This window comes from Triturus cristatus, chromosome 7 (assembly GCF_964204655.1).
Source record: "Triturus cristatus chromosome 7, aTriCri1.1, whole genome shotgun sequence".
NCBI classification, from domain to species: domain Eukaryota; kingdom Metazoa; phylum Chordata; class Amphibia; order Caudata; family Salamandridae; genus Triturus; species Triturus cristatus.
Genome location: NC_140590.1, coordinates 1,846,415,206 through 1,846,429,746, shown reverse-complemented (window position 1 = coordinate 1,846,429,746; position 14,541 = coordinate 1,846,415,206). Strand labels below are relative to the sequence as shown.

At 50.8% G+C, this 14,541-nt stretch overlaps 1 protein-coding gene across 1 annotated transcript in view; it reads left to right on the top strand.

Annotated features, from left to right (window-relative positions):
* Positions 1 to 14,541, top strand: part of PRODH (proline dehydrogenase 1) — a 238,789-nt gene that overhangs the window by 120,996 nt on the left and 103,252 nt on the right. Inside the window, exon 10 of the mRNA XM_085620191.1 lies at positions 9,825 to 9,971. Coding sequence (XP_085476317.1) covers positions 9,825 to 9,971 — 147 coding nt within the window. The remainder of the gene's footprint in view (positions 1 to 9,824; positions 9,972 to 14,541) is intronic.

Here is a 14,541-nt window from a genome sequence, read left to right as displayed (position 1 = left end):
AAGACTGAAGGCACCAGGTGGGTCTGGAGGGGCTGATTTGGCCCATACTGAGGCCCCTGGGGGGCTCCCCAGGGGCAGGAAGACCAGTAAGCGCTCCCACTCCCCGTCGACGTCGAGGGCGTCGACGTCGACGTCGAGGAGGATGACCACCGTCTGTTCGCCGTCTCCCCAGGGCTCTGGGGAGAAGCGGCGTCGACGATCGCCGTCGAGGGACCTGAATAGGCCGCCGTCGACTACATCGGCGTCGTCGGCGACGACGCCGTCGTCGGCCCCGTCGTCGGCCCCGTCCAGCGGTCGTCGTCGAGATGGGACCAGGCGTCGGCATTCGCCGTCGAGGGATCGCAGTTCGCCGTCGATGAAGAGAAGGAGATCGACGTCGAGACGCTGGAGGTCGCCATCGAGGCGAAGGTCGCCGTCGAGGCACAGGTCGCCGTCGAGGAGAAGATCGACGTCGAGGAAGAGAGAGTCACCGGGATCTGTGTACTCGGTGGTGTATACGCCTCCTCGGATGCCTCCGTCGCCGCCTCCTCTCCCGCCTCCGCCACCTCCACCACCGCCACCTCGGCCGCAGACGCTGCCTCCGCCGCCCCAGCCTCTGTCGCTGCCACGCACTCCTGTGGGACCGCCGCCTGTTCCCCCGCGGTCGGTTTCCCTTCCACGGTACCCGACTCCGCCGCAGGGGACCCCGAAGCCACGACGCCCACGGTCGCCTGGACCGGCGAGACCGGCGGACAGGCCGAAGCCGAAGAGGTCGCGCTCCCGCTCTCACAGGAGGAGATGATCACGGAGCCGTGGACGGTCCTCGTCGGACTCAAGACGACGCCGTAGGAGGTATAGGTCCAGGTCGCGCACGCGCTCCTCGGACCGAGACCTTTCCCCGACGCTGTCGGACTCCCCGGGGACTAGGGTGTCTCCGGTGGACGACTTGGTCTCGTTCCAAGAGGTGCTGTTGCGAGGGGCTGCAAAGTTGGGTATCACGGTGACGGTTCCAACACCCACGACGTCCGTGATATTCGAGACGCTTCATAAAAAAGACCTGTCTCGCCCCCTACTGCCTCTTGTACCAGGACTGGTGGAACCTGCCTTGGAGCTGTTCCTCACTCCCGCGACGACGAAGGCCGCTCCTTCCAGGCTCATGAAAAAGTATAGGGCCCCGGAGTCAGATCCGTCCTTTTTGAGAGTGGACCCGAAGCCGGATTCGGTGATCGTGACGGCAAGAAAACAACATGCGACCGCCCCGTCCTCCACGGTTCCACCTGACAAAGAAAGCCGCTGGCTGGATTCTGCGGGCAGGAAGGTGTGTGGTACCGCCGCCACCACCATGAAGGCGGCGAGTGCAGGGGCTTTGTTGGGCCGTTACGACCGGGCCCTGTGGGAGTCCCTGCAGCAATATGCAGACCTACTGCCACGGGACAAGAAGGAGGACTTCTTGGAGACAGTGCGCGAAGGCATGCTGGTTTCGAACCAAACGATCAGCGCAGCGGCGGATGTATCTTTATTGGCCGCCCACGCCTACTGTCATGGCGTCCACCAGCGGCGCCATTCGTGGTTGCGCCTGACGTCCCTCTAGCCAGAGGCGCAGCAAAGAGTGGCCAACCTGCCCTTCTCGGGGGAAACCCTGTTCGGGAAGCATGCGGACGATGAGATGGCCCGCATGAAGGCTGAGGCGGAAACCCTGACGGCCGTCGGGTTGGAGAAGGCCGAGAAAAAAGCGCCCGTTCCAGAGGAGGTTCGGGTCTTCGGGCAGAGGGCGTGGGCAGGGCTCGGGACAGCAGCAGCAACAACAGCAGCAGTTCCGCAAGCCCTTCCAGAAGCGCCAGAGGGGTAGAGGAGGCCAGCAGGCTACTACCACAACCAAGGGCCCGGCCGGGTCTCGGCCCTGAGCGGCTACTTCCCCCTCAACCGTTACCCACTCCAGTGGGGGGAAGCATTCAATTTTTTCCGGCAGAGTGGAGAAAAATTACTCAGGACAAGTGGGTGCTGAATATTGTTTGCAATGGATACAGTCTTCGGTTTATCAGACCGCCTCCAGCGATTCCGCCGGTCAGCTCTCGATTCCAGCTGAGAGAGCTCCAGGCGGAGGCAGACATCTTGTTGAGAAAAAAGGCGGTAGAAGAGGTACCTCTGTCTCAAAGGGGAAGAGGTCTGTGCTCTCGGTTCTTCCTCGTTCGCAAGACGGACAAGAACGAGTTCAGGCCCATTCTGGATTTGCGACAGGCAAACAAATGGATTCGCAGAGAGAAGTTTCGCATGCTATCGTTGCACCAGATTTACCCTCAGCTGCAACGGGGAGACTGGCTCTGTGCCATAGATCTACAGGATGCGTACTTCCACGTGCCCATAGCACGGAAGCACAGGAAGTTCCTGCGATTCCAAGTCTGCGCCAATCACTATCAATACACAGTACTGCCATTCGGGCTAAAGTCTGCGCCCAGGACCTTTTCGAAGTGCATGGCGGTGGTGGCGGCACACCTGCGGAGGAACAAGGTGTTTGTCTACCCGTATCTGGACGATTGGCTGATCAAGGCATCATCCTTCGCGGAAGCGCAAGAACACTTCCGATGGACGTGCGAGCTCTTGCACAAGCTGGGGTTACACGTCAACATGTCCAAATCGGTTACGACTCCGGTCCAGTGCATACAGTACCTGGGGGCCTCCATCGATACGCGGTCAGCAAGCGTGTCTCCTTCGGAGGAGAGACGGTTATCACTCCTTCGGAAGGCTCAGGACCTCAGGTCTGCTCCATCGACGACAGTGAGGAAGGTGTCTTCGCTGCTGGGATCTATGGCCTCCTGTATCTTTCTCACGCCTCACGCTCGGCTACACATGAGACCACTGCAGGAGTGTTTGGAGGATCAGTGGGATCAGAGGACAGGCTCTTGGGACGACAAGATAAGACTGTCGCTGCATGCTCTTCAGTCTCTGAAGTGGTGGTGTTCGGCGGAAAACCTCCTCAAGAGGGTTCCCTTCCACAAGGACATTCCCACGACGAGTGTCGTGACGGATGCGTCTCTCCAGGGCTGGGGAGCGCATTCCGGGGACTTGCAGATTCAAGGAAAGTGGTCTGCTTTGGAATCGACATACCACATCAATTTCCTGGAACTCAGATCTGTCTTCCTGGCGCTGAAGGCCTTCCTTCCGTCCTTCCAGACCAACTCGCTGCTGATACAGACGGACAATACAACTACGATGTATTACTTCAACAAGCAGGGGGGGTCGAGATCGCACACTCTGTCGCAGGAGGCGCAGGCGATCTGGTGCTGGCTGCTGGCCAGAGGACTGACGATTACGGCCACGCATCTGCCAGGGGTGCAGAATGCTCAGGCGGACGCCTTGAGCAGGCTGATTCAGGAAAACCACGAATGGGTCATAAACGACGAAGTACTAGGAGAAGTCTTCGCAAGGTGGGGGACTCCAGACGTAGATCTGTTCGCCACCGCCGAAAACAGCAAATGCCGAGACTTCGCATCCAGGTACTACCAGCGGGGGACGCTGGGGAATGCGCTATGGATCAATTGGTCGAACAGCTTTCTGTACGCTTTTCCACCCATTCCCCTGATTCCGGCGGTGCTCATCAAGCTGTCCCAGTCCAGGGCGCGGATGATCCTGATCGCCCCGGAGTGGCCCAGGCAGTGGTGGTTCACGGACCTTCTTCACCGGTCTCTCCTTCCTCACATGCGGTTGCTGTGCAGGCCGGACCTTCTCACGAAGTTCGGGGGGCGGATGGTGCACCCCAACCTCTCGTCTTTGAGTTTGGCGGCATGGCTCCTGAAATAGTGCAATATGGCCATCTGAATCTACCAGACGATTGTATGGACATACTGAAGGAGTCTAAACGACCTTCCACTAGGACATCCTATGCTTACAAGTGGAAGAGGTTCTGTATCTGGTGTAAGTCCAAGAACTTTGATCCGACAACATGTAAGGAAGATGCCATCCTTCCATACCTTTTACATCTGGCGCAGTCTGGCCTTAATTTCCATTCCATTAAGGTTCATCTGGCTGCTTTGACTGCTTACAGGAAATGCCCTTCACAGACTTCCTTCTTTCAGATCCCTGTGGTCAAGGATTTTTTGGAAGGCTTGAAGAAAGTGTTTCCTCCCGTCAGACTTCCCTCGCCTTCCTGGGACTTGAATGTGGTGCTGTCCAGACTGATGAAGGAGCCTTTTTGAACCCATTACAAGGCTTCATTGCAGCACCTATCCTGGAAGGCGGCGTTCCTAGTGGCCATCACATCGGCCCGCAGGGTGAGTGAACTTCAGGCATTATGTTGTCAAGAACCTTATACTGTGTTTCATGCTGCTAAGGTTGTGATGCGTACTCACCCTAAATTTCTTCCTAAGGTTATCTCTGACTTTCATGTCAACCAGACTATAACTTTACCTACGTTCTTTCAGAATCCCTCTTCGCCAGCGGAAAGGTCTCTCCATTCCCTGGATGTTCGGAGGGTGTTGAAATTATCTGGATAAGACCAAGGATATTCGTAGGTCTGACCAATTGTTAATTATGGCTCAGTCAGGACTGGTCTTGCGACCTCTAAGCAGTCCATTTCTCGGTGGATTGTGTCCTGCATACAGTTGTGTTATCAAAAGGCTAATAAGACCTTAGGGGGTAAACCTAAGGCTCATTCCACCAGGGGCAAGGCTGCCACGACGGCTTTGCTGCGTAATGTTCCGATTGCGGAAATCTGCAAGGCGGCCACTTGGAAGTCGGTCCATACCTTTGCTGCGCATTACTGTCTGCACTCGGATGCCAGGGCAGATGCTCAGGTTGGGCAGGCTTCGCTGCGAAATTTGTTCGGACAGTAGTGGGTTTGTCTTGTATGTTCTCCACCGCTGTTGTTGTGTGGGGATGGGCTTGCCATTCTATTCACTAGATTATGACTATACACAGAGATCCCCTACTACAGAAGTAGTTTCTTTTCTGTAACTCCAGTTCTGTAGTAGGGGTATCTCTGTTGTAGTCATAAGCGCCCGCCCTCCTCCCCGGTGGAGAGATTTATTTGTATGAAGAATGCTACAGGTCTGGCGTGCTACGCCTTCAAAAAGAACTGAAAGTAAATGGGACCTGCTGGGCATTCTGGGATACTGGGGAAAGTTCTGGAAATCTGGAAAGTTTTCTTAAATGCACAGTATCCTGTTCTAAGCCACATAATGGCAGCCTATGGGGCTTGTCTGTCCACTCCTTCCTCTCTATCATTCCAGAGGCTTTTGCTGGTAGAGGCAGGGTTTTTTCCTATGTGGAGAAAAACTAGACCGGCAGTGCTGTTTGTGGATGTTGGTGGAATTCTAGTTGAAGTACTGGACAGTGTAGCCTGTGGGTATAGGCTGCATTATCGGTCTTTGAATTAAATTCTCTCTTAAAGGTGTATGCAGGTCTGCATGATTTGTCACCTTTAGAGATTATTTTTTATTGCTCCGGGGTCCACGCACATGGGCGGGACTATTCACTAGATTATGACTACAACAGAGATACCCCTACTACAGAACTGGAGTTACAGAAAAGAAACTACTCCTTCATTCCAATGGCAGGGGGCAAGCCAGTCCAGCTTCAGGAAAGTAGTGGGGTGTGACATTGGCCTCTGCCTCTTCCTCAAGAGAGAGAGACCCAGTAACAGTGATTGGTGTGCTAGGGTCTGGGGGAGGGGTCAAGCCAGGACTGGTCTTTGCAACCTGCTAGTAAAGTGGGTGGGATCTGACGGACTCTGGTTTCAGAAGGATAGCGCTGCGGGTCAGCACCCCTACTGTAGAGGTCTGTGTGACCTGCAGCTCGCAGGATCCACTCTCTGGAGAGTAACGGAGGGTTAATGTCCCTGCTGCAGAGGTCGGTCGGGGAACTAATGGTCACAGAGGGTTAATGCACCGGCTGCATAGGTCTGTGGGTGATCCACTGGTTACAGGATCCACTCCCAGGAGTGTAACCGAGGGTTAATGCACCTGCTACAAAGGTCAGTGGGTGAGCTGCTGCTCACAGAGTATTATTTTACCAGTGGAAATATTACCATATCTTGAGTGGCACAGTGCAAGGTGCAGACTAAAGGGTTTTATTTTTGGTTTTGAATTTGTTGGCAATATTCACTCATAAATATCAACAACTTTTGAGTGCAAAATTTTCAATATTTATATATTGATGGCAATTTACGTGTTTAGCAGGATAGAACAGGTACAGTTTTTGGCAATAAAATATGGCATCCAGGAAGGGTGTACAAATCCACGTATTTTCTACAATGTCCTGGACATCAAGTATGAAATTGAAGGAATGACTGGGTATTTGAAATTTTCTTGCAGTAATGGATAGTAAGACAAAAGTTCCAGCATGACAATTAACCATACTATGTAATTCTTATCACTTATCTGAACTAATTTTTGCAAGAGAGGAATTATGTAGGTGGCACAATTGTATTGCAGCTGCGAAAAATACTTTGCTAGCAGTTTTATGGATGAGCCAAAAATCGGTGTTGAGAGATATAACTTTTATTCAAGGAAGCATGGAGACCAGTATGTTTCTACCTAGAGGGTTTTAGCTATTATTATTATAGTTGCTTATACAGCGCTACTGACACCCTACGGGTAACCTGGCGCTATGTTAGAATGTATACTGGGTGAAAAAGAGCCCCTGCCAGACGGAATTAGCAGGAGGCTTGGTGTAAGGCCTGAGGAAATAGCCAGGTTTTGAGCCTTTTTCTGAACTGCATCAGATTGTCTATCTGTCTGATATCCAATGGGAGTGTATTCCAGAGTCGGGGGGCTGCTATGCAAAAGGCCCGGCCTCCTGATCTAACTTTCCTGATTCTCTGCACCCTCACCAAATTTGATGAGGAAGAGCTAGAAGCTGCGAATCTGAAAACGGCTATGATCAGTATTCGAGGCACCAAATTGTTACAAACTGTTTTTCAAAGAAAGTACATGACCAACTTCTGTACTATAACTATTACGATTGGAAAAAGAGTAGAAAGGTGCATAATTAAGTTAATTTTCTGCACAAGGGTTGTCTGGTTATCGGAAATTGGCTGTACATGATGCGAGTGTGAATGTTGTGAAGAAAGACATGAGGGAACTGAAGGGGCTCCTCTCCCAAAGCTCCCGGCTTCGCTCGTTCCATTCCCTTGCTGGCCCCCTGCCCTGCATCTATTGCCTCAGTCCTCCGCCAGTCAGTATGCTGGATGGTGTAAGGGCTGGGTTGCCCAAGTCAGTAAGTTCTGAACTACTACACTATGATGTGGCAATTATGCGTCATTGTGCCACGGCCCCCAACAGTCATTCTACCCATAGCTATGGGATCACACAGACACACTCGCATGCACAAATACAGGCATGCTTTCTCACATGCACACAAGACCTGTCATCCCCTCAACTTAACTGGAAAGTGGCTGTGCTGATACAGGATTTGTAGTGTTTCTGTGGAGATCATGAAAATACCACAGGGTGTCATCGGCTCCCAGGGTGCAATAAGTAAGTGTGGGAGTCAGTCACTAGAGAGGAGCTGCAATTCCACCAATGCAAACCAACATTGCAAAAGGCCATCAGGGCTCTGTAATTGGAGAAATGCAACCAGCAGCTCTCTGCAGCAGTGGCCCCCGGCAGTAGAGTTCAGGGCAGATGTGGGCAGATCCGGCTAATATTTAAAAAAATCAAGAATCAACTGCAATCCTGGGATGGATCTCTTTTGCCATCTAATTTTTTAAGTATTTGCAATGTAGGGTGTTACCAATGGTGTGAGCTTTGACTTCAACAACCAATACAGTAAAGCGGCAGAGATGTGTTGCAGGTAGAGGACACGTTTCCATTGTATGTTTGTGCTTGGCTTGGGGGTCATTTTGCAAGCAGACCAGTTAGAGGATTGGGCACATTTTTGATTTGTTTCTAATGTTTTCTTCTCACTTGTGCTTAATAAAAATCTTATTTGGATCCCTGTTTGCAACAATGTGCAGTAAATATGTGGTGTAAAAGCCACCATTTGAATCCATTTTTTGAAAAAAAATTCTTGTGGGGGTGGGGGGGACACCCTCCCCCGCACCCTCCTTTTGCAGTTCGGGGTCGCTCGCTTCGCTCACTGGTTATACTACGATAGAATTTTTCGCCCCACTACTTTCAAAATCCGCCAGCCACCCCTGGTCTTTTCCTTTGATTACTCTCTGTGTTTATTTTGATCTGCTACACCCGATGATCTTACACTGGCTCTCCACATATGCACTGCTCTGAAGGTTCACTTCAAACCTAACCTACACCCGATGATCTCTTACATTGGCTCTCCACATATGCACTGCTCTGAAGGTTCACTTCAATCCTAACCTACACCCGATTATCTCTTACACTGGCTCTCCACATATGCACTGCTCTGAAGCTTACCACAGCTTTTACTCCGTCACCGCTTCCTTCCTCAGACCTTTCCCAGACCACCCCTGTGCTCTCTGTTCCACATCTGTCCATTTACCCCAGTATGTCTTCCTCGTTTCAGATCTTTGTAAATTGATACTTGTATAGCGCACTACTCACCCGCAAGGGTCTCAAGGCGCTTGTACGAATACCGCTGTGGGACCCATCCTGGCTTTCCTTGTGAGGCGTCCACTCCTGGGCACCCCCAAGGTGGAGGCCAGGCATCTTTAGCGTTGTGGGGGCTGTTATGGAGATTAAGCAAGCTATTGCCCAGAGTTGCAGAGTGGGACTCCATGATTGGAATGGCACCGAGGCGAGAATTATCAGGTCCGTGTAATTTTTGAGCCCAAGACCCGCCGAGGCGGGGAATTGAACCCTGGTCCCGGGCTAGACCTCTGCATCAGGGTCTGCCGCTCTAATCATTGAGCCACACTTCTTCATCTTTGCTTTTCAGCGCCCTCCTACCAGATACAGTGTTATACGTTGAACTAATTCCTAGCTTCCTTCAGTGTTCTTTTATGTTTTGTCCCCAGTCCATGCTTACTCTGACATGCATGTGGTCTCTTGGCGTTACCACCCTTGCTTTAGTCGCTCTACCATGACTTGAGCTTCACTGCCTCGCAAGTGATTCGCATCGATTACCGATGATGCTGAAGATTATAATTTTGATGATAAGGGCACGTTCATAAGATGATATAGAAGACCATAGATCTGTTTAAATATGGATTGTTTTACTTCATTCTTTTTACTGTTCAACAATTTTAATGTGTCTATGAATGTTTATCCACCAGGGGCAGCATTACAATAATTGCCCCGGGGTCCCACTATGTTCACCCCGCGGCACTTTGGTATTATAGAAGAGGACGCATGCGCTTGTGCATCCCCGTCTATAATACCAATAGCGCTGGCCTACTTAAACCAACAGCGCCATCTTCAGTGGCGTTCCCTTATTTGCATAGGGGCATTTCTTTGACACTGCGCCTGCACCATATTACAGAGGGGCGCAGAGTCAAAGAAGCCCTCATGAGGCGCACTGACTGCGCCATTTAAAAGGTGGTGCACTGTCAGTGCGCCTCCTGAAAACAGCCCTCTGCAGGGGATTAAGGGGGTCCCATGGACCCCCAGACATCTCCTTGCAGGCGGGTGCAGTCAATGGCTGCACCCGCCTGCAAGGGAATCTCTATTACCCTGTAAAAGTGCAGGTGGGAGCCACCTGCACTGTGAAAACAGGAACAGCTTCTCCGTGTTTTCACATGAATCCGCTGCCCCCCGGGCAGTGCGAGTTCGCCGCTGCTCTGGGGGCAGCGCATACATCCTAATAGGGCGATTGTGATTGTTAGCACAGGCAGCACACATAACAGTGTCTGACATTTTATAGTGGGATTTCATGTTTGCAGTGTTGCTCTGATGACGTTGGTTGAGTTCTAATGAAGGTTATTTCTATTTCAGAAAGCATTGGATACCGGAGTGAGGCTCATGATTGACGCTGAACAGACATATTTTCAACCAGCCATTAGCCGCTTGGCCTTAGAAATGCAGCGCAAGTTCAACACGGAGAGACCCATCATCTTCAACACCTACCAGTGCTACCTGAAGGTGAAGAAAGATGGCGCTTAGCTGGGTGAAGGGGCAGTGCACCTTAGAAGTGACAGAAGTCTGCAGTAGGACTCATTACAGGCCTCTGCACATAACGCAGCAGAACTCCTCAATGTTACCAGTCTGTTGAATATGCAGATTACTCTGGTTTCAGCCAGTGTGATCCCTTTAGAGCCAAGGGATCCCAGTAGGGGGTGCAGCTTTATAGGCGATGCTAATGAAATGTTAACTAGCTTTCTTTCTTTCATTCCACTGTGGACAGGCTGCATTTGTTCAATCAACTCATGAATCCCAAAAGCACACTGAATTAACCTCTGTTCTCCTGTTTCTCTGAGGGTGCGTCTAATTCGTTACACATTCTCAGACACCATAGTCATAACAACTTTTTCGTTAGGGCGACATCGGAATCTGTTGTGGATTATTTTGTCCCTGGTCATACGTAATCCTCTAATTGATCTGATCCTTATTGTAAAGGCTGCGTATTATTCTCAAACATAATTTAAAGAAGTATTTTGATTTTCTTTTTATTTTTTTTTAATGAATTTTCAGTAGACGGAACAAGAAGCAAGCTATATAGCGCTCTGCTAGGATACTGCTAGGTCTTGTGTACCCTGGGGTTCTGCACTTCCAAGGCCCTTCCTCCACATTTGAGCTGTTGCATGACTTCCTGGACGTATGTTGAGTGCAGGATCCTTGAGACAACAAAGTAGACTGTAGGAGAGTAGGGTCTGCTTTCTATGTTCACCCCCACTTTTTGCTTTTTGCTTTACTGGTTTTCGACTTAGATGTGGCTGTGGGCCTGCTGATCAGACCCACAGCCCTGCTGTTCTCTCTCTAAATTAATACTATGCACTTTAGGTGCATAACCCATTTGGATAGGATCACCTTATTGGCCCCTGTACAGTGTACCCTAGGTACCCAGGGCATAGGTGTACCCTAGGCCTACCAGGGGCTGCAGCATGTATTATGCCACCCCTGGCCTGGCCTTCCATTATGACACAACTGGCTGATCACTCAGCTGGGGCAAGGTCGTGTAAGCACCCCTTGCTTAGGTGTAGTATTCCTATACCTACCCTATATATAGACACATGTGTACCTATCAGTCACTCCTATGGCAGGCCTTGACAATCCTGGAGGCAGAGTGCTTGGTACCATGTGAGATGGTGCTCTAGCATGAGCTGAGCCTGTCTGCAGCTTTCGGAACCATGTCCTTATAGCTGTTCTATGATATCGCCTACCATATACTCTTAAAGTACCTTATAATCTTAGACGGTTATGGTAACTATGGTTTGGCTTTATCAAAACATGTCGTGTAAGGTGTCTAACACTCGGGAATAACACCCCCATGCCATTTCTGGACATGAGAATATTATTCCCCCCTTCTAGAGGGAAAGACATGTTAAAATCATACTTCACTGTTAGCCTCTGACCAAAGCCTCAGCATCACAAAATGGATGCTGCTGCCACGACACAAGTCTGACCTCCTGCAGCTGGGAGTGATCCCAGCCAGGGAGGCTTGGACAATAGGTTTCCTGCTTGGGGAGGTGCTAGCACCTCTCCAGACAGCCTTTAGTGTATTGGGGCAGGGTGGGCTGAAAGGAATGAGACATGCCTGGGGCACACAAGGTGTTCCTTGCATAGTCCAGTTCAAACCGGTGCTGGGGCACTCCAGCCCCAGCTCTGGCGCGAAACTGGACAAAGGGAAGTGGGTGTAACCACCCCCTCCCAGGTCCCACCCATAAGGCGTGACCTAGCAGGTAGCCCCAGCCCCCCAGATTAGTATAAGAGTGGGAGTTGGGCCTCAAGACTTTAGATTATCCTGAACCTGCAAAACTGAACAGAAACTCTGGACCTTCGACATTCGACGAAAGAAGAAGACTGAAGAATCTCCCTTGTGGCCAAGGAGTGGCTACCCTGTGCAAACAGGCACCATCAAGTGACTACCCTTTGCTTTGCGAGACGTTCGACGAGGAACCGACTGCAGAGCCCGACCAGAGCCTTGATTTCCAGACTTCTCCGACCCTCATCCACATCTGCAGCAGAGCTGAGATCCGTGGAGGCGACGAGCGACGTGGGACCGGCTACCTGGGAAAAGTGGCTAGTAACTTACAGCGCAGCTTCTGAGGCACCCTCGAAGTTGTGCACCGGGGATTGAGAAGCCCCACCCCCAAGCACCATCTGCACCGAAGATCAGCCCCCCACACTCCACGAGTCCTGCGTGGGGCCCTTCAGCATTTTCCTGCTTGCCGCGTTGTCCGGTTGCTTGCCCGCTGGCTAGTGGCCTTTGTGACGACGCTCCCTGAAATCTTCTGCGCTGGTTTGGCTCCTCCAGACTGGCTCCCGCTTCTCTGCAAAGAAGAAGCACCCCAGACCCTCCTGGTCTGCACCAGAAGCAAGTCCTTTGTTCTTCGTGGGTTCCGCTTGCCAAGGCTTGGTGAGTCCTAGCCCAACTTCGACGCCGCCGACAGCAAGAGCCTTCGTGGGACAGCTCGCCTCCTGGTCCTGGTCGCCCTCGACGCTTCCTGGTCCTCCTGGCTGCAGCGACAAGCTTCACCTTCACCTGCAACTCTTCACGACATCGCCTGGTTCCTTCCTGGTTCCACGTGGTCACTGGCTAGTGACCTTGACTCTGTCCCTTCTGCTTGCAGGTTTCTCCTCTTCTTGATCCCAGGCTTGGGATCCACCGGACACTCTTCACTGACTGCCTGTCAGCATCTTTTCTTCAGGCATCCATAGGCGTCGACGACGAAACCCGACGCAACTTCACCCCTATGCACCCGCAGCCTGTGGGCTAGGTAACTTGGGTACTCCGGTGCTCATCAGGATAGTGACTATCCTAGTGTCTAAGTTTCAAGTCTCAACTTCCTAGCTACTCCGGAAGTGTCCTAAATCTATCTAATTCTAAACTGTACTATTGCTAGTGACTTTTACGCATTACGCGTGAGTGTTTCCACTCTGCACACGAATCCCGTGGGCCTCCCACTTCCTATCCTGTGGTAGTCTAGTGTAGCCCCAGCGATTCCCTAGGCCTAGGCCTACTCTATTTCCGTGACAGTGGTTCTTATACCACTTACTTAGTATATGGTTTGCGTGGCCCCTAGGGCCTAACTGTATTACTTACCTGTGTGACTTACTGTATGCATTTATAAGACTGTATTGTACTTACCTCTAATCTCATAAAGAGTGCTGAGGGTTTTCTTAGAATAAATACACTTTATTTTATATATATATCTGTTGTGGTGTCCTTTCATTTGGTATTCAAGGGATTATATATGGTATCACAGCTGGCTTCACATGCCATTCAGAGTTTAGCCTAAGACTGCTCTTGTCCATGCTACCACTAGGATAGCTGGTCTATAAGGTTGACTTTACAACCAATCACCATAAGGGTATTTGGACTGATATAAGGTGTACACTAGAACTAGTGACATCATACATCAGGCCAACTTCTCACATTGGTGAGCAGCGGTTGGGATCTGAGCTTGCTGTTGTAATACCATTGTAATCTTGAGATACTAAATTGGAAGATCACACAGATATTGTCTAGGTACATATAACATAGTTTATTATACTTAAGTCCTACTGGACTTAGTAGTTGTAGGTTGAAGGGAGTAACACACCCTGACTACAACTACTAGAGAGGTTTAGTAGAAACAACTAGTGTAGGTAGGTGCACACACCACACCCTCACTAGAATCATGCCCCTGAATGGAGATCACACTGATGCTCCCTCAGGAGAGGAGAATCCTAGACAGGTTCCCTCTAGGTATGATGCATTCACATTCCAGGAGATGAGACACTTGTGTACCTCCAGAGGAATAAAACAGGGTGCAAACCCTACCCTTAGACAGCTAGTGGAGCTTCTGGAGGCCTATGATGCTGAAAGAGCTGCCAGGGATGGTGCCATAGCTGTAGATAGGGGTCTACCCACCACAGAGGAGTCAGATGGGCCTTCAGATGGGGAGGTAGACAGCCAGGGCCAAGTAAGGAGACTTAGCCAGGCTAACTTAAGTTTACATGGGAGTTTGCATGGGGTCCCCCCATACAGACCCACAAGTAGACATTCACAGAGAAGCAGGAAGGACAGATCCCCTTCAGGGGAATCTATCCACTCCCATGTCTCTAGCATCTCTACTGCTTCCTCTCACAGGGGAATGACTTCACCTGAGAGAAAGGAGCATGAAGCCAGAATGAGGGAGGCTAATCTGAGGATTCAGAGGGAAGAACTTGCCCTTGCCAAGGAGAAGCTTGCTCTGGCTAGAGAGCAAAAGTTAAGTGGGTCAGAACCCACTGGTGGCAGCAACATTCCTAGAGATAGAGACAGGCACTATGATAATAGAAACCTGAGCAAGATTCTCCCTCCCTACAAGTGTGGGGATGACATCCACAAATGGATAACTGCTTTGGAGAGAGCTTGCAAAGTACAGCAGGTACCCCAAAGTCAGTGGGCAGCTATCTTGTGGCTCTCCTTCTCTGAGAAAGGAAGAGACAAGCTCCTCACAGTTAGTGATGAGGATGCAGATAATTACACTGTCCTGAAGAGTGCTCTGATTGATGGGTTTGGCCTAAC